This window comes from Centroberyx affinis, unplaced genomic scaffold, assembly GCF_046629955.1.
Source record: "Centroberyx affinis isolate AG114_WGS23_722 - 3 ecotype Tasmania unplaced genomic scaffold, CSIRO-AGI_Caff_v1 ptg005364l_1, whole genome shotgun sequence".
Classification (NCBI taxonomy): Eukaryota; Metazoa; Chordata; class Actinopteri; order Beryciformes; family Berycidae; genus Centroberyx; species Centroberyx affinis.
Genome location: NW_027282679.1, coordinates 97,655 through 116,065, shown reverse-complemented (window position 1 = coordinate 116,065; position 18,411 = coordinate 97,655). Strand labels below are relative to the sequence as shown.

The following is an 18,411-nucleotide window of genomic DNA, read 5'->3' as shown; positions in this document are numbered from 1 at the left end:
CTTATTAACGCTAAACAGCATCAGCACTAATCTGCGTCCAGAACGGAAAAAATTGTTGAAACATTAACATGCAGCTAAAAAAAAAAAAAAAAGTCATCCCTGATCATTTCCACATTCTTGCACTGCAGTGTCCTAATCCATATTACCCGGCGTGACTCCGTTTGTATACAAACGCAATCCGCAACCAATTTCCAAGCAGCTGCTTGTTCTAAAAATAAACTCATGGCACTGTAAGTGGCTTTGGACAAACGCTGTAATATGCTGCACGCTCAGAACAGAAAAGCCCTCCGGCAACATTTCCTAGCTGCTTTGCGAAAGGCCTTTAACGCTCTGAAAAGGATGTTTTGCAAAACAACGGCGACTGTATTTTTGTTTACTACAGATTCCTACATTCTTTAGTTCCTCTGCATTCAAAACTTACTCACTTTTCTCCCAAAACACACTGAAATGTACAGTATGTTCCTCAATGGAGGGTTTTATTTTGAAGGTTTCCACCAGAAGTGCTATTTGTTATTGTGGCTGGCTTGACACAGGTCTGCTTGCAGGAGTTGAGCTTTTTTGCACATGTGACAGAACACTAAATAAAATGAAAAAAAAACATGTCATGTGAGGTCTCTATAGAAAATGACATGTATTTTTTACAGTTTCTAGCATGAAGCTTCAATCAGCCAAGAGTCTCACAGTATTGTATGTGTGGGTAAATTAGAGGCCATCTGCTTTTATGGCGTGGCTCAGCTGATAAGAGAGCACACACACACACACACACACACACACACACACACACACGCGGTCAGAGGTCCCTGTGAACGTTTATGGCGAGTGCGCTATTACGTAATTGCGAATGAATAACTAAACCGGGTGATTGCGCTCGCCGCTGTGCGTGTCCGCATGTGCGAGAACGCGCATAGGCCCCTCGTTAGTCACCTCATTAGCATAATCCCCCACACGCCCTGGGAATTACAGCCACCTCAATCCCATGATCCTCCAGGCCACGGAGAGAGAGGGAGAGAGAGGGAGAGAGAGAGAGAGAAAGAGAGAGAGACACTGGCCCACTGTCCGTTGCTCCCGTTGCCATGGCGAGGGGTCAGCGGCAATGTCACCGGGGGGGGCCAATCCACTTTTCCCATGGTGTCACTAGTGTGCCTGCATGTGTGTGTGGAGGAAGGGGGGTGGGGTGTGGGGGGGTGCTGTTCCTTCCTAGAGGAGTGTGTTTACTTTTGATAAACTCTCCCTTCTGTGCCTGTGTTTGGATTAGACCGATATATGGGGCCGATATTGGCCTATTTACTGTAGAACTGATCAATACTGCACTGGTTGTCTATGATCTGATTCTACTGACACATTTTGATCAGATTCCACACATGTATGAATATGTTTTAATATTACTGAAATGAGAGTTTTAGTGTCCCATGATGGCCTACATGCTGTTTCAGGGCCTTTTCCACAAAACTCCAGGGGGAAACACTGTTGTACAGGCATGAAAACGGTCAAATTTAAAGATATTTAATATTGATATGAAATATCGGTGTCAGTATCGGCCTCCCACAACCCATATCGGTCGAACTCTGGTCTGTATCTGTGCAGTATCTATGCGTTTTACACTCCTTTTTACAGGAAAGCTATCAGCACGTGACGACAGCCAGAGCAACACGCAACACTGTCCAGAACTCCTAATCTGCAACCAGGAATGTCCAGAGAGGATCAGCGGGGCTTTTCCTGGGCCGCTATCTGCTATGCTGCGGTGTGTGTGTGTGTGTGGGTGTGTGTGTGTAGCTGTGTGGGTAAAAAACGGATCTATCACGAGTGTCAGTGAATCACCCTGCCACACCGTTAAGACAGACACTTTCAGCAGGAGTAACTCTTATGCAGTTCTAGGTACGGGCGATCGTATGGGCAGAAAAGGCAAGCACGTGCACGCTAATGCAAACACACACACGCACACGCACACACACACACAGACACACACACACACACACACACGCACACACACACACACACAAGTCCTCACCTCGTCCTCCTCTGATGCTCTATTGGACGCAGGCTCAGGAAGAGGTCCTACAGGGGAAAAAGAAGACAGAAAAGGCTCAGTTCATCTAAATCAAAATTAATCTTTTAGTTTGATAACATTTGATATTCTGTTAGTTTGATGTATGTTACAGTCAAGAATAGGCCTAATAAAGAGGTCATTGTTTAGGCCTATTCATGAACATCCTTATTAGTAACTAAGGCCTAATAATGAAACCTGCACCAATCTGGTTGCAGCTTATCATGAATTATGTGCTTGTTTAGATATGGCTTCCACACAGATTTCTGCTGATTTTTGCTTGATCTTTGCACTCTATTATAATGATAACTACATGATCAAAGTTGAACTCACTTCAGCTTAAGTTCCACACCCTGCCATACCTAACCCATGGTTGAGACTGCATGATACAACAGACCCTTGGTGTAGCTGAACTGGATCCTTTCCAAGTGGCAGATCAGATAAGACAGTACTGTGTGTGTGTGTGTGTGTGTGTGTGTGTGTGTGTGTGTGTGTGTGTGTGTGTGTGTGTGTGTGTGTTGGTACCGGTGAGGTGGTCCTCGGTGGGCACGGTGTTGCAGCTCTTGAAGAAGTTGTCGGTCTCGGGGTCGACGACCAGCAGGCTGGTCTCGTCCCCTCCGGCCTTGATGGCCGCCACCACCTCCGAGTGCTGCATGCCCAGCACCGACATACTGTTCACCTGCAGGAGGAGGAGGAGGAGGAGAGGAGGAGGAGGAGAGGGGAGGAGGAGGAGGAGGAGAGGGGAGGAGGAGGAGGAGGAGAGGGCAGAGGAGGAGGAGGAGAGGGGAGAGGAGGAGGAGAACAGGGGAGAGGAGGAGAGGGGAGAGGAGGAGGAGGAGAAGAGGGGAGAGGAGGAGAAGAGAAGAGAGGAGAGGAGAGGAGAGGAGAAAAGTGGAGAGAAGAGAAGATGGGAGGGGAAAGGAGAGGAGAGGAGGAGAGAGGAGAGGAGAAGAGAAGAGAAGAGAAGGAGAGAAGAGGGGAGAGGAAAGGAGAGGCGGGGAGAGGAGAGGAGATGAGAGGAGAGGAGAAAAGAGGAGAGGAGAGGAGAAAAGAGGAGGAGAAGGAAAAGGAAAAGGAAAAAGAGAGATGAAAATACTTGCTTTAGTCTGATTTGATATAGCCTACTTTATTATTTTACTTTATTATACTTTATTATTAGTGGTGAGAATATTGGGTGGGGCACCTCAACGCATTATTAAGTAGTATAATACATTACTATTTCAATCAGTCACTAATCAAAAAATAAGTCGTTACTTTGGTTATCACCCTCTCTAAATATCAGATTGAAGCTTATTTATCTAAAAACTAACCATTATATCCCACCCCATACTTTGGAGTTGAAGGAGATATCTCCATCTCTATCTCCTTTCACCATGCATCACCAAGCTAACACACATCTGTAACCCCTCACTGACAAAGGAAGAGTAATGGTAGATATGATGGAAAATGTCTGGGAACGCTGTTATTACAAGGTGTGGTATCTGGGAAAGCCTTTTCGGCCGCGTGCGCTCCCAGAGTTGGAACTAATCGAGCATTCGGGGAGACCGGTTGCCGAGGAATTCCTGTGGGAGGAAAATCCGAGGTGGGGATCCCGTCAGGAATCTCTCTCGCCGACTCCCACACTCCTGGCACCGGACAACAGCGCCCTTATACATGTGCGGTGCCTATATATATATACGTCTGTGTGTTCCTACATTCGGCTGTGCTTCAGACAGGGTTCCCTCCCTGGCCTTGATATAAAACTGCTCAGAATGCTTCCATGAGCTAAAAATGTGATTTCCTCCTCGTTTGTTCATGTTGTTTTGCAGCTAAGAAAAGCTTTAAAAGGAGCAAAGTCTGGTTTCCATTACAGTCGGACATCCGGTGGTCAAAAACAGCTGAAAACCACCATCTAATGCAATGAATGCGTGAAAGAAGTTTGGTAAAACTCCCCAGAGAATGTAACAAAGTCCCTGTCTGAAACCCCTTAAAACTTCAAGAGGCTCAGACCTAAATCTGGATACAGTTGCAGTATTATGGTGCTGGCTTCGGTGGGACTATTTCAACGGCACCGTTCCTCCGCCCCGCCGGTGGGAACGGCTCTGCAGACTGTCTGACCAGTCTGTAATTCACCCCAGAGACGCGGTAAGTGGATTAACTCCGGTCCTGTTACGTACGACATTGGCCTGAGGGGCCGCTCCGCGACAACACAACCCGGGATGAAAGGCCCACTTCCCCTTCAAACAAACACTGCAAAAAATACCCCTGATGCCACACACACACACACACACACACAGCCGAGCACACCTGCACGCAAACACAGATGCACACTCTCCATTACCTAATACCGCTTGTGATTGCAGTTTCCCACTCGGCCCCTGATGTAATAGGATTACAGCTGACTCACATACAAACACAAATACATACACACACACACACACACACACACACACACACAGCTGAACAGCACTCTCACCGATCGGGGGAAAACGCATGAATGAGTGTGTATGTGTGGGGGAGGGGGGGTCAGTGAGTGTGTTGTGTACCTGGACGATCTTGTCCTGTGGCTTCAGGCCGGCTCTCTGGGCCGGGAGTCCTCGTCCACGGCTCGGATGTACTGGCCCGGCTTGGACTTCTCGCTGTGCAGGTTGAAGCCGTAGCCGCTCGAGCCCTTCTTCACGTGGCAGAGGCGAGGCCGCAGCTCCGCTTTCCCGTCCTGCGGAGACACGGAGAGAGGCAAACCCAGTTCACACACTTCTCCAACGGCGCGACAGTTCATTTCAATGATAAAGATATATTACAGTATATACTAAAACACACTTTGATGGCACAACAGTTGACCACATTGCAGCAAATTATATCATATTATAGTACAAAGACACACAACTTAGACCACATAAAGGTTTACCAAAAACCACCACTAATACTGCTAATTATGTACGTGATCACATCAACAACTACATTGTCTGGCATAAGAATGAGATTTAATTATCCATTTCACTCTCTTTTGTTTGTTGTGTGTTATTGCTTTATAAAAACAATGAACACAGTGCTTTACAGTGATTTTAGAACAGCTTATTGGTTTTTATAGGTTTTTATAGTTTTTATAATAAGGTAATATGCATCATAAAATGCAACAGAAATACTTCCCAAACAACAAACTCTGCGCTTGAGCAGGGAGAGAGCTCAATAACCGGGTGACGATTTTCACATTTAAAAGAGAAAGATGCCATTTGGTGGATGCAGTGTTAGTGCCTTGCTCTACCCACTGAGCTTCTCATACTCCCACAAAAAAACGTACCACATATGTCTCCATTGCAATAAGCATCCAAAACCGTCTGAAAACTAACACCCAACATCGATGCCTTAACGCTACACGCCTGTTCTGAATGACAGAGTTATGCATGTCAGGAAATAACTTCCCTATTCATGTACTGTACACATTGTGCTTGTCTGGACAAATAAAACATCAAGTCAGATCCAAAAAAAGCAGAACACGAGGTGCTAAAGTGCTAAAGAAATGCCTGGGCAGAAGACTCTCACAACATTATGTATGTGGGACTCTAGTAGGCATTCATATACATAATAGGATAGTAGAAATGGGACACAATGTACCACTAAACTCTGTGTGAGTGTGAGTGTGTGTGTGTGTGTATGTGAGAGCTTGTGTAGCACCACTGCTGCTGACTTCACTTCCTCTCTAGGTGAAGCAGTAGCAGGTCTATGTTCTGTAGCATAGGTTAATCCTGCAGCGGACAACTGCTTAGTTAAGTATATAATCCCACATGTGGGTGAAGGACCAGAGCAAGTGTTTCCTTTACATTCATTTACCTTACCATAGAAAGCCATCATCTGGCCTTATTGCCTGGTCGGCCCAAAAATATAAATAAATAACAGTTACAGAACTTTGCAATGCGCTCTTGTACTTGTATCATGAGCTTGACATTAAAATAAGAGCCTTTCTTAAACTACCACACCTACTGGAATTGATCCTGTGCTTATCTCATGCTACGGTCCTTTTAACAGGCAAGATTCAAATATTTGTCTATCTTGCACAATCAAGTCATTGATTGAACTGCGGACTGATATGTTGTTCAGACTGGGAATGCGTTGTACAACACGATTCAACTGTTAAAATGTTTAAGTTCACATTTCAAATTTGGTTTGAAATGTCTGCGGGATAATAACGAGTAATAACGAGTTTTAACATACAAAATTTCAATGGGAATAATACTTATATGGAAATTAGCAATTAGCTATTCATTTGCATTATTTTTATAGTTTTAAATTTCAAATGGGCAACAGAGTACCCGAATAACTGTTTACATCTAGTCTGCTAGCATACATGCATAAGTGACAAGTAACTCTAAAACCTTTTACAGCCAGGATAGAACATTAGGCAGCGACTGTAGGAACATCTGATGCCCTAATAAAAAGTGTCCCTCACCCCCCATTGCATTTCCATTGCCTGATAAAACCGCCGCTATCTACACAACGGCCTCGGCTATCACCAGTCATTTGTTAATGATTCCCTGCCGCTCCATCATTTAAGATCAGCTGTTGCAACCTCAGCATCCACTCAGGACGGGCGGACCCTCTCGCTTACTTTACACACTTGGGAAGTGGTTTATGTATTGATCGAGGTTTATGTAAAATCGAGGTGGTTTATGATTGCTGAAACTTCCTGAATGAGTAAATGGCGTGCTTGGCAGGAGCTGAGGTGAGGCCGTGGCCAAACTGAACTTTTGGATGGAATGGTTCATTTATGACAAAGCCGACACAACCTGTGGCTGTTAATAAAGATTATAACGATGATATTAAAGTTGAGGTGCAAAGTACAGCACTGGAATGCTTTGAGTAGCCTACTGCCATCTCATTTTCCAAGCTATAAACATACTGCTAGAAGTTTTTCAGCTTTATTGTTTGTGTGTTCACGTGCTTGTTGGAAAGTCCGACATCCGGGACTTCCGAGTCGGCTTCTAAACAGCGTTGCATTCGTGTGCTATTTTGTCGCAACATCGAACCCGGAAGACATACAATAACTCGGAAACGTGGACAGCACAATTTTTCCGACTTAATCATCCGACTTGCACAATGTTATCGACAGCACACCCACAGGTCCTGATAGTTTTTCCTCACAGATATCTAAACAGCGTGGGTGTCTCTGCACAGGCATTTGAGTCGGGCGAGGTGAATGGGAGCCATATAATCCATTTACCTCGCCACGTGGGGGAAGAGAGCATCTGCCCGAGGCACAGGGGGTGAACAGAGATAGAGTGCCACCTCTATCTCTCTCTCACTCTCTCTCTGTCCTTCTGCCAATCCAAGTAAATCTACAGTCAATCTGAGGAAGACCTTGGGAGCATGTGCCAGAGAAATGTAGGACGGAGATGTCTCCCTCGTTTACCGTCGGCATAAATCTCTCTCTCTCTCTCTCTCTCTGTCGGCTTTGCTTTATTCTTATCTCTCTTTCTCTTTCGGCCCGTGAAGACAGATGTCCCCGGGGCCGGTCCCAGTCGCCGACATCTTGCAAACATACCCAACAGAGCCTGGGCGGGGTGTGGAGGGGTGTCGGCGGTGACTGGCCTTTGAGCGGCTGGCCGGAGATCAGGGGGCTCAGGCCTCTCCCTCTCCCCGGGACAAAATCTGTTATTGTGGGCCACTGTGGGCTCCGGGACTCCCTGAGGGGCCGGGGGCCTGGGCGTAGTGACAGGGAGCAGCGTGGGACTGGAGCGGGGAAACGAAAGGCAGGAAGGGAAGCGCGGGAAGGACGCCAGGCTAAGTTTCTCTCTCCATCAGTTCTATAACGAACCTTTGAAGTGGCGATTTCTGCCTGGAAAGAGTGAAATTAAATTTTCTCTGAAGAGCAAGTCCAGAAGAATCATCCCATTCATCGTACCGTCTGATACAAGAGCACTTTATTATATTCACTAACCTTGACTTATCTCTAGGCTATATCGTTAATACGAGCTCTTTTATAAACAGCAGGACAGCAGGCGTCGCTCTGGCTGTCTAGGATAGACTGCTGTCCTCCACCACTTCCTTTGTAGCAGGCCTCTATGTGAAAAAAGCTGTGGCGCTGTTTGCTGAAGCTGAGAACTGGGTAAACAACATAGACTGTAAAAAAAAAAAAAAAAAAAAAAGTAAACACAGAGTCTCTACCACTCTACGGGCTCCACGACACAGAATTAGGAGAAAATAATAGCCATCTGGCTCAGCAGTGCGTGTGTATGTGTGTCAGAGAGAGAGAGAGAGAGAGAGAGAGAGAGAGAGAGAGAGAGAGAAGAGAGAGAGAGAGAGAGAGAGAGAGAGAGAGAGAGAAAAAGTGGTGTCCACAGCATTTGTGTTAATCATCACATGCAAGTACGTTCTTTCACTACAATTGACTATTTATTCCTAGTTTCTCATTTTCTCTCTTTATTCTGTCGTCTGTTGGTATACACAGGAAAACCACAGCTTAGTGGTGCAACAATGAGCAGCACTGAAGCACTTGAGACAGCAAGTACAATACTGACACTGTTGAGCTCTATAATGATGACAGCACTAGTGGGCAAAGTCCACGAGTGTCTGTTAAACATGCTGCATGGTGTGCAATGCTTACTGCTGACAGCAACACTTCCCTGAAGATAAACATCTTTCAGAGATAACTAGGGCTGCAACTAACGATTATTTTCATTGTCGATTAATCTGTCAATTATTTTCTCAATTAATCGATTAGTTGTTTGGTCTATAAAATGTCAGAAAATGGTGAAAAATGTCGATCAGTGTTTCCCAAAGCCCAAGATGACGTCCTCAAATGTCTTGTTTTGTCCACCACCCAAAGATATTCAGTTTACTGTCATAGAGGAGTAAAGAAACCAGAAAATATTCACATTTAGGAAGCTGGAATCTGAGAATTTTGACTTATTTTTCTTAAAAAATTACTCAAACCGATTAATTGATTATCAAAATAGTTGGCGATTAATTTAGTAGTTGACAACTAATCGATTAATCGATTAATCGTTGCAGCCCTAGAGATAACGTGCGTCCAAGTGGCAGTGAGATGCCTTGTGTGATGATGGCACAGCCTAGAAATCCACTGCAACTTTCTTGAATTAATTCAAGAGAATAAAGTTGTGAATAGCCAAGATTAATAGTGTGACACTCCCAGCCACACGGAGGTCAGAGGTCAGGATCAACTGCAGAACAGCCACCCCCGATTGATAATCTGTGTCTTGCTCAAGGACACTTCAGCTTCCCGATACGCGGGCGAACGAGGAATTGGAATTAGCTAAGCCAAACTACAATATACTGGCAGTAGAGATTTGTCTTTGTCTCCTGGAAAAGTATTTTTCTGGACTCCAAGATGAACAGTCAGAAATAAAAAGCTTTCTTGTTCGCTATACTCGCTATGCTTCATTGGAAGAGAATGCAAGAACATGCACAAACATATGTGCATGCATCCATTTTGCTAGACTTTTCAGCATCCAACTTATCTTTGCTGTCAAGGTAGAAGGCAAAAGTGGGTCAAATTAAACTTTTGTTACCAATATCTGCCTGCAGGCGCGGTAGATGGCATTTTATGCCAATATTGGCATTGGAGTTTACCATTGTCCTATTGAAAACAATGAACATCCGGGTTGCTGTCTACAACATACTGCTAATGCAGGATTAGTTGAGTTTTAGTATGCTGGTACAAGAGGCAGCTGGCAGCCATTGTAAACATTCCCTAAGCCTGCTGAATATCAAAGGTTAATGGTTTTACAGCTCACTGTGGTTAAACATGAGCTCCCATGCTCTACCCTGGTGTCCCATAATGATCTCTGACTTGTTGGGAGGACCTTGAACTGAGGGCGAAACACTCAGAATAGGTGTGATGTAAAAACTTTACAAGGCTATTTCTGATCCCAATCGCACAGAAAGAAACAAGAAAATTAACGTTATATAGCTGCAATAGCAAAGTCTTAAATCTAACACATCTTGATCCATTTGTTAGATCTATCTACAACTAAGAAAATGAGAAGGAGCAGGCTACAACCATTAGTGTAGAATCAGCCACATAGGTTTCTCTGAGTGCTGCATGTATTGGGACACTCTTGAACCTTACAGCCCCACTTGCACAAGCCTCTTGAAATAATGTTCAACTTGAGAGGTCCAGGGATCGCTGCAGTCCACAGTACGCCTTGATAGCAAGCATTGCGCAACTGACTTTTCTGTGGTGTGAAGCCCAAACAAAGAAAAATGGCAGCTTTGGTATCTGTCCACTTAGTCATTTTCTACTTTGAGTAAATTCAGAGGAAAGAGAAAAAAAATGTGTCTAACTTGCTCTCTGTATTGCTCAATTGATATACCTGCTAAGACTTGTTGGACCCAAGATGGAAGATAGAAATCTGATTGGAGTTGCAATGTCATACCACCTTTGGGAAGAATAGTGGAGACAAGATGGAGAGATGAGCAGGCCGGTGAAGGGAAGGGAGAGCTGAGCAGCTAGTCATGGCAGAAATCCCCAACACTGAACAGTAACGACTGGGATCACAATACATTTGGGACACTAGACTAAAGCTCCAACAGCAACCACCAAGAAAGTATAATCCTCAAATCCAACTTATTTCAAAGAGTTTGAGCTCCAACAGCAACCACCAAGAAAGTATAATCCTCAAATCCAACTTATTTCAAAGTGTTTGTGCGTTAACAACACCAAGACAGAAATAAGCAACAACAGCCAGTCACTAAGTGTTTGATGTTCAATTTTTTCACAGTCTGACTCAGTCATCTAGTGTGTCCCCAGCCTAATCGGACTGGTGGGCATAGTGGCTCGCTGACTGACTTATGTGCCTGTCTGATGAACGTGATAACATTTAACTTTTGTGTTTATTGCCCGAGGATGTTATCAGCTTACACAGTCAACACAGACTACACAGAAACGTCATTACATGTAGTATTATGGTTCTCATTGTGCGTCGGAGACAAAAACAAACCCATGGCTGTAGCTGGAGCGCTATAGCAACAAGCTAGAGAGGACAGGAAGTGGTTTCCTCATGTAGGCTGACTGCGCTCCACCCGAGAGCTCATCTACTGACAGAGGAACCTGCTGTGTGTGAGTGTGTGTGTGTGTGTGTGTGTGTGAGCACCGGTTATACCATCGGCCTTCACCCACACATTCTGCAACTGAAATGCAAGAGTCTGACATCACTACTTTCTGTTTTCTGGGCCCTAAAGTTTGTTACTGATGTGTTCTGAGATGTTTACACTTTAGTCATTTAGATGATGCCGTTATCCAGGGTGACTTGTAATGAGTGCAGCAGTAGTAAAGCCCTCAATTCCTAGATAACCATAATAACAAAGAATCAACAGTAAGAAGATCAAGGGTCAGAGTCCAGATAATATTCCTGTGACCACAGAATGATCATGTAAGAGGGAGCTACACAAAGAAATAGAACACGATCAAAGGAGAGAGAGACAGAGGGGATTTTCTTTAGATTTTGATGAGAGTGCTTTAGAGCACGTAGACATGGGAGAGAGGATATGATTCAACGGGGAAAGGGTGACAAGTACGGACTGATACAAATATAGACAGATATGAAATTTTCATAGTTGGCCGAAATCATCTCAATTTTAGATATCTCACACTGCATGCTTCAATTATAACATATATCTTAAAAAAAATATTATAAAATGCTTGTTTAGCTTATAAAAACTGTAAAGGTAGTTTTAAACAACACAAAGTCAAATGAGTCTCGAAAAGTTAGAAAAATCTACCAGCCTCCATCCACCCAGCAACATGAACATAACATTTCCAAGAAGTTATGTTATTGTTTTTTTACCATGATATATAGTATTACTGGTTATTGTCCCATCCCTAGCCCCCATCTCACACCACCTGCCCCTGTTCTCCATGATCTAAACATGTCTCAACCAATCGCTGTGTGGTCATGCTGACACAGAGTGAATGCTCGATTTAGCAGCGACTCTGATTAGAGGGGAAAGCAGGCTGAGCCCAGAGCTTGAAGACAAAGCCCTGTATATAACATAGAATCAATGCATTCGCTAACTGGTTTTTAGAGAGAGACAGGGACTTCAAAGACACTTTCATAATTACTTGCGCCAAATGCAATTAGAATCCCTGTCATGCCAAAGACCCTGATTACATCTTGATGGATCTGCGGGCCTTTTTGGACAGCTTAACTTCTCGGTCCGGTCTTAAGCTGAAGGGAGCGAAATTGCTGTGGCACTGATTGCTAAAACCCTCCTGTCATCTAAGCAAGGGCACTCTAAGCATGTCCTTGGTTAACCTTAAGTGGAAAAATGTGAAAAATGAATGGATTGCTGCATGTCCTTTGTGCGGTGCATGTCAATGAATGGACTTCAATTATGAATAAAAGGTGTAGGAAGCTTGGAATACTGACGGATGCTGTGGGAGTGTATGCATTTTGAGTATGTCATGGAAAAAAACAAGCTGCGGCGGTGAGGATCTCGGTGCGATGATGTCAACACCACTTTATTGAGTTTGTTTTGGATGGCGGCCCTCATAAAGATCTCGATAGAAACTAGTTGGCACAGGTGAGGCCATCAAGATCACGTCCACTGAATAATAGTGGCATTGAGTGCACATTCAGCACTTTAAATTTTTTTTAGAGTGTTACATAAGTGCCAATGCAATGTCTCTCTAATCTATAAACGCAATACCGTAGGTAAAGGTGTTTTGTCGACCGAATCGTAAGTAAACCTGAGCAAAAGCGGCTGTATTGAGTAACACCAAAGTAATCTTTGATTTATAGCTTCCACTTCCCCCGATTCAATAAAGTGGCAGATCAATTGTTCTTTTCCAGCACTCTGTGAGCCTGAGTGATAAGAGATGTTGTGAAACCCTGTGGAGAATGAACCCTTGGCATGATGAGAGCTGCCTCAAGGCCTTCGTGACTCTGTGAGTCTGAGGTCGAAAGTCTTAAGTTCTCCTGTAACGGCCCGAAGAGGGAGTGGACTCAAGGAGAACACAGGGTGAAAAGTGTCCATATTAAGTTATCATGGTAAATATAACGAGTGAATGTCTTCTGTAAACGAGTAACTGGACTGTCCATGGGGGGGTTAAAGTTACGGTGACAGGAAAGCTCATTTTCTCTGCAATTCAGACAGCAGCAGTGCAATCACTTCACAGGACAGAAAATGTCCTTTTTATTATTGGTCGTGGACCTAATTACATCTAACCTCACCACTTTTAACACCAATGCATTTAGGATTCTGCTATTCCGTCATTTGTCTGACATTTTCAAGTCTTCAAGTGGAGAACAAATTACTGTTTAATCCTCTGGCCAGCCCCCTCCTACCCACACTCACCACACACACACACACACACACACACTTCAATCCGGCCCTATTGACAGTGTGTGTTAAGAGGGGGTGTAGGTATTTCAGGGTCGGTGTGGCCTCCTTGTTGAGGCGTGAGAGTCCTCTCTCCTTTCCTCCCTGGCCGAATCCCCTTTCTCCCCATGCAAACACTGCGGACAAAGCCTCATTCTGCTGCTGGGAATCGCTATGGTGACCAACAGACGGCCCTCGGGGTGGTGGAGGGACTGAGTCGCTGGAGGCCAGGATGTTACCATAATATGATGACATGCTCACTCAACCCATGCTTTTATCTACAGGGGAAAGCAATATCTGTGGAATAAGAAGTCCTTCTTAAGAATGTTACTATGACGATTTTGGTTAATTTAGTGTGGAAAAAAGTTCAGTGTCCTTTCAAATACTTTGGGTGTGATGCACGCATTATTCACACTTTGGGGACTTTGCCTGGGCCAGCTAAAGCAAGTCAAATTAAAGAGAAGTACGTGAAAGGAGCTATTATTTGAAGTGTAATCACAGTTGTGCACAGTTGGGCTAGTTTCACGTCATCATCAGCCAGCCCATTCAAGTGTAGCCCTCTGGGAGGCTAGTATCGGAGGCCAGTATCAGGCCATCAGTCGAGCTCTGCCAAGTCTCCCATCAGGGAGGAATGTAGCTGGAGGTTCGCAGCATCCTAGCCAGCCAGCCAGGGCTTCTCACTCACTGGAGGCCAGAGCATTAGTGAAGGGAAAAGAGTCAATAAGTAAAGAGAGACAGAGGCTTGGACATCGCCATTTCCACTAGCAACACATGGCCAAAATGCCCACCTGTGGTACACATACAGTGGGTATAAGTCTATCAAAATGCTAATAAGTATGACGATTCACAACTTGTTCCATTAGTCACTTTAAAAAGGTGCTAAATGTAGCATGTCAGTACATGATTATATACCTTGATATAATTAACATAAACAAATCAGACCATGGTCAAGACGAGAGGTAGACTCTAACACACCAGTGGTATTATTAGTGGCCACATTTCCCATAAACTCTGCTGCTTCCTCTTTGCTTCTTCTATCAAACGTTTTCGCCTTGGCTTTACTGAAGACAAACATGTTAAAAGTCATTTTTCCATCTGCCTTTCACTCCTTCCACCATCTGCCATTGCCAGAAACTCTGAAAGCTTTAGCTCTTTTTGAGCTGGACGAACAGCTAATAATCCTGTTTTGTGGCGTAAATCAATTATGTCGTAAAGCAATCCAGCCAATTTCCAATGAATCCGACACAGTGTTACACAATGTAAAATGAATGGTCGGTAGTCGTCTCTGCGATGGTCTCGTCTGTCTGTGGTAATTATACACGATGATACACGTTGCATTGCACCTTTAATATACTACATTGGTGTCATGATTCAGTGTGTGGGCTGGAGAAAAAATACATTTTTAAAAAATATCTCAAACTTGTGATAACTGAGACCAGCCTTCACCTGTTGGACCTGGGTTCAATTCCCTGTTTTGGCAAGCATCCGCTCAGCTTCAAGGCTGCTGTTCTGTAGCCGACTCTGACCTCTGACCTCCCTGAGGAGGGGGGCAAGAGAAATGAGGATTCCCCCAACTAATACAGCCATATTATAAGCCAGAAATAAAAACAACTTCCAATTCTAAGAGCTCCACACAGCACACCTTCCAGAATAAAGCTATTTTCCATTGCTGTTGCACAACATATAAATCAGGGCCCAGACTTTGCACTGGCTAGCACAGCTACATAGCCTAGAAAAACCTTGGTGTGTCTTGTGACCCCTGCACACCCACGGCAGAAAAACCTCATAAAAATGATTTCATAACCAGCGGCGAGAGCCACGTCTTTTAAAGAAAGAGACGGGAATACAGTACACCAAGGAAAGAAATTATGTCTGGAAAAATGTTTCAGATTTCTAGGAGGTGGAAGGCCCTTTGCAGAAGCATCCAAAACGTTCCCAATGCCTGAGGAGCTGGATGCATATTTGGTGGGTGAACATGAACATGAATGCTCCAAACCCCAAGTCGTTGTGGGATGTGACAGTGGTTGGGATAGCGAGATAATGAGAGGAGGGTGACACTGTCCAAAGTCACATCTGTTTTCTTGCGAGTAACAAATGTATTGGCCCTTTCTGTAAATGCTGTCAATACGAAACACATTCAGAGGAACAGAAACAGTGATGCACCTTCATCCAACACCTGGGATCTGAAACAAACCAAGACGCTCTTCCTTCAAAAAGAGACTTAGGACAGCATCTAAAGTTCCCTGAGGCCTGTGCAATCACTAGACACAATTTTTGTCCCATAATGACAACTCTTAGTACTAAAAATCCTAACCGGTAATGATCAGAGCATGAAACAAGATGTTCTGTCTCGTTGACACGCATCAAAGCGGCGAAGATTCTAGTCCGACGAGCCAAACCTGACCAGGAACTTAAGATGGGGTAACAGCGAGTCTGACAGACATTTATACCACAAAGACTCTGTTCAACAGGAATGGGCAGAGGCATTTCGCTATGCCGTGTCACCTCTCAGTCCTAGCTTATAGCTTTTCACTGGCTCTGGCACCAAAAGTGGCTGCTTAATAGGGGATCTTTTTCCACATAACCTTTGCAGCTCACAGGCACAGACGGCTACAGATTAGATGGGAAAATATAAGACAGGCACACTGCTGTTTTGGCCGAGACATCTCTTCGTGTCTTGTCTAGTCTGACTCCTGTACAGTAGCAATATGGAGTGCATTACATGCTTGTTGTTTTTAATAACTGGATTAATGAATGTTTTTTAAATAACCTTATCAGGGTAGCAGGGCTACAGGTTTATGGCCTCTCAGTCTGACAGTTCTCCAGCTCTAATGCTGTGGCTACTTAAAAGTGGAAAAGCATCATTTGTACTTGGTTTCCTTAAAAGACCCTATTCTTATATGCTTACTATGTATTTAGCTCAGGAATATTAATGTAAGGCTAAAAATGTGAGTACAATTAAGTTTAGGTGGGTATACCCTGCACTTCATATAGCACACCAAACTCCATTCAAAAGATTCTCAATTTAATGATGCCTTGTTTATCCGGAAATGTACACACCTCTTGACTCATGACTCAATACTTCTAGGAATCAGTAGAAGCCACTGGAATATTCGGCATTGAAGTGATCCACCAAGCAGCACTTACTTAAAAAAAAAAAAAAGTAAATTAAACTTTTTGAATTGGTTCAACCTGCTCGCTTTCACCCTCCACTGTCTATTTTGGTGGGAGATGATTGTCGGAATAACAGGCGAACCAGTTTAAAAAGTTAATATTTTTTAAATATGAGCACCTTGGTAGACTGAATGTATGCCGAATTGAAGAATGTACCTTAACGATTCAGAAAAGGTCTTAAATCGTGTTGTGGAAGTATATAAGTTTGCCCGTGGGCAAGGTCACATATTTTTCAATGGCTTTTTGCGTGAGGTTCTCTCCATATAAGAATGAAATGTAGTGCTGCTATAATGGTTTACCCTCTGTTTAACAGGCTTGCTGTTCACCAACTTGACTTTTTAGAAAGTTTTTAGCTGTACTAGAATGGGGAAAGTTTGAAGTGACTTAAAAGGACTTTGAGTTGTTGTAGTTTACCTTGGAGCTGACACTCAGCCTCTCCAGGGAGACCTCTCCGTTTTCTCCCGGGGCAGGGGTCGACTCCCTCGAGGTACCGTTGCTCTGTCCGTCCCCGCGGTCCGAGTCGCCGTCGCTCCCGGGTAGAGGGATCCCCTCCGTGGCGAACTCTTTCCGGCACGGCAGGTTGTATTTCTTCAGCAACTCTGCCGTCTCGTCGTCCACCACGACGAGCTCCAGAGCCCCGGAGGTGGCTCGTATCCTGGCGACCACCTGCTGATGGCTCTCGCCCTCCACGCTCTCCCCGTTAACGAAAACCAGTCGGTCCCCCGCACGCAGCCCCGCGGATTCGGCGGGAGAGTCGGGCTCCACGAGCCTGATAAACTGCCCGGATTTGCCCTTCTCCCCGTGCAGGTGGAACCCGTAGCCGTTGGTTCCCTTATGCAGGAAACACTGTCTGGGTCGGAGGTTTGACATGTTTTTGCTGTTTTAGCAGACGAAAACTATCTATTTCCACTGTCCAAACCGTTTCAAAACTTCAAAATAGGCGAGACAACAACCATGCAGAAAAAGTGACACCTGTCTTACTCGGAGAAAGCCTCCACTTCCGCAGAACTGAGTCAAGATCCACTCTCCGTTGCTGAAGTTGCGTTTTCACTCGTACCGCCCGGTTCACAGATCCTCCCCGAAACTATGTTGCAATCTTCTGTTTTTCACAGCTCTAATCCGCCACCGTTCAAAGCATAGGTACCACTGTCAAGGTAGCCAGAATGAGAAGATAACATTTCCGGTCGGGTTTTCACAATAAAAGCCTTTTTTTTTGCAACCTTTTGAGTAATACACAGATTCAGTAATGATTTTTCAATGTCTTGTTACTTCCAACAACATTGCCGAGATTAGTAGCAAGCACTGCAACACAATTGCTATCACTCCACCATTACATGAAAGGCTGTTAGAAAACCATTTATGGCTGTTTGTGAAATAGCAGCAACATTTATGGGTTGTAATACTATTTTTACTTTGTTTCTTTGGGTTACTGTTGCTGTAAAATAGTGTCATGTATTGAGTCTCTGCTTTGTATACACGTTACAGTATTGTGTTGCTACAAAAACAGTCACTGTACAACACTATTTGTTGCATCGCCTAATCCAAAATGCTGTAACCTGAGCAGGAAGGGAAGGATATGAACGATGCCGCTCTTCCTGCCTGTGGCCTGGTGACCGGGGAACTTGGCAGACTGATGTCCACCTCGGTCGTGACTCAGGCCTGAGGACTGGAGACAGACGCTTCACAAAGTCACAGTCCTGCCAGGCAAAGTGTCTGGCCCAGAGCAGCAGCCCAGGAAAGAGCCCACTCTGCCAGCCCGCTGTGCCTTTGGTGGAGGGCAGACGATTCGGGGGTTACTCTGCGGCCAAATATATCCTTCCTCCTGCTGGTACTGTCTCTGACTCATATCAAACAGGCCATTCAGCCATCTAGAATGA

At 44.6% G+C, this 18,411-nt stretch overlaps 1 protein-coding gene across 1 annotated transcript; it reads right to left on the bottom strand.

Annotated features, from left to right (window-relative positions):
• Window positions 1-524: 524 nt before the first annotated feature.
• On the bottom strand, window positions 525-17,609 carry nherf1a (NHERF family PDZ scaffold protein 1a; the record flags this gene model as incomplete). Its single annotated transcript, XM_071546637.1, is given in 6 exon segments — window positions 525-577; window positions 2,009-2,055; window positions 2,570-2,723; window positions 4,570-4,616; window positions 4,619-4,739; window positions 16,949-17,609. Coding segments are annotated over 6 exon segments (878 nt in total), but the record flags the coding sequence as incomplete, so codon positions are not given.
• Window positions 17,610-18,411: the final 802 nt, after the last annotated feature.